The 1,065-nt window shown below is 59.6% G+C and overlaps 1 protein-coding gene across 1 annotated transcript; it reads left to right on the forward strand.

Annotated features, from left to right (window-relative positions):
* Positions 1–6: 6 nt before the first annotated feature.
* Positions 7–1,064, forward strand: LOC118159519 (uncharacterized protein PB18E9.04c-like; the record flags this gene model as incomplete). The annotated part of the gene is made up of 1 exon (XM_035314088.1): positions 7–1,064. A coding segment is annotated over exon 1 (861 nt), but the record flags the coding sequence as incomplete, so codon positions are not given.
* Between the last annotated feature and the right edge of the window lies 1 nt (position 1,065).

Genomic DNA, 1,065 nt, shown 5'->3' on the forward strand with positions numbered 1-1,065 from the left:
ACCTCAGTTCAACAACAGAGACCTCAACCCTGGCCTCCACCACCTCCCCACAGACCTCCACGGCCTCTACCGCTACTCCAGGGACCTCCACAGGCCTCACTTCAACAATCCTAACCTCAACTGTGGCCTCTACAACCTCCCAAGAGAGCTCTACGGCTTCATCCTCCACTCCAGGAACCACCACAGGCCTGACTTCAAGTGCGATGACCTCAACTGTGATCTCCACCACCTCAGCTGAGACTTCCACGACCACATCCTCCACTCCAGGAACCTCCACAGGCCTCATGTCCACCACTGTGATCTCCACAGCTGTCTCTACAACCTCAGCTGAGACCTCCATGGCCTCCAGTACGACACCAGGAACCTCCCTTGGCCCCACCACCTTCCCGGAGACTTCCACTGCTTCCTCAACTGCTCCAGGGACCTCCACAGCAGTGACCTCCACCACTTCCCCAGAGACATCCACGTCCTCATCCTCCACTCCTCTGACCTCGACTGTGGCCTCCACCACCTCCTCAGAGACCTCCACGGCCTCCAGTATAACTCCAGGAACCTCCACAGGGGTCACCTCCACTCCTTTGACCTCCACATCCGCCTCCACCACATCCTCAGGGACCTCCACGGTCTCCTCAATGCCTTCGGAGACGTCCACAGGCTTAACCTCCACAACAGAGATCTCGACTCTGGCCTCCACCACGTCCCAAGAGTCATCCACAGCCTCCTCTTCCACGCCAGGGACCTCCACAGGCCTCACTACAACCCCCGTGACCTCCACAATGGCCTCCACCACCTCTTCCGAGACCTCCACGGCCTCCTCAACCAGTCCAGGCACCTCCACAGGCCTCACCTCCACTCCTTTGACTTCCACATCTGCTTCCACCACCTCAGCTGACACCTCCACGGCCTTCTCAACCTCTCCAGGCACCTCCACAGGCCTCACGTCCTCAGCAGTGACCTCTGCACCAGCTTCCACCATGTCCTCAGAGACCTCCACGGCCTCAAGTACAACTCCAGGAAGCTCCTCAGGCCCCACCTCCACACCCGTGACCTCCACAGTGGCCTCCA

This window comes from Oxyura jamaicensis, unplaced genomic scaffold (assembly GCF_011077185.1).
Source record: "Oxyura jamaicensis isolate SHBP4307 breed ruddy duck unplaced genomic scaffold, BPBGC_Ojam_1.0 oxyUn_random_OJ70769, whole genome shotgun sequence".
NCBI classification, from domain to species: Eukaryota; Metazoa; Chordata; class Aves; order Anseriformes; family Anatidae; genus Oxyura; species Oxyura jamaicensis.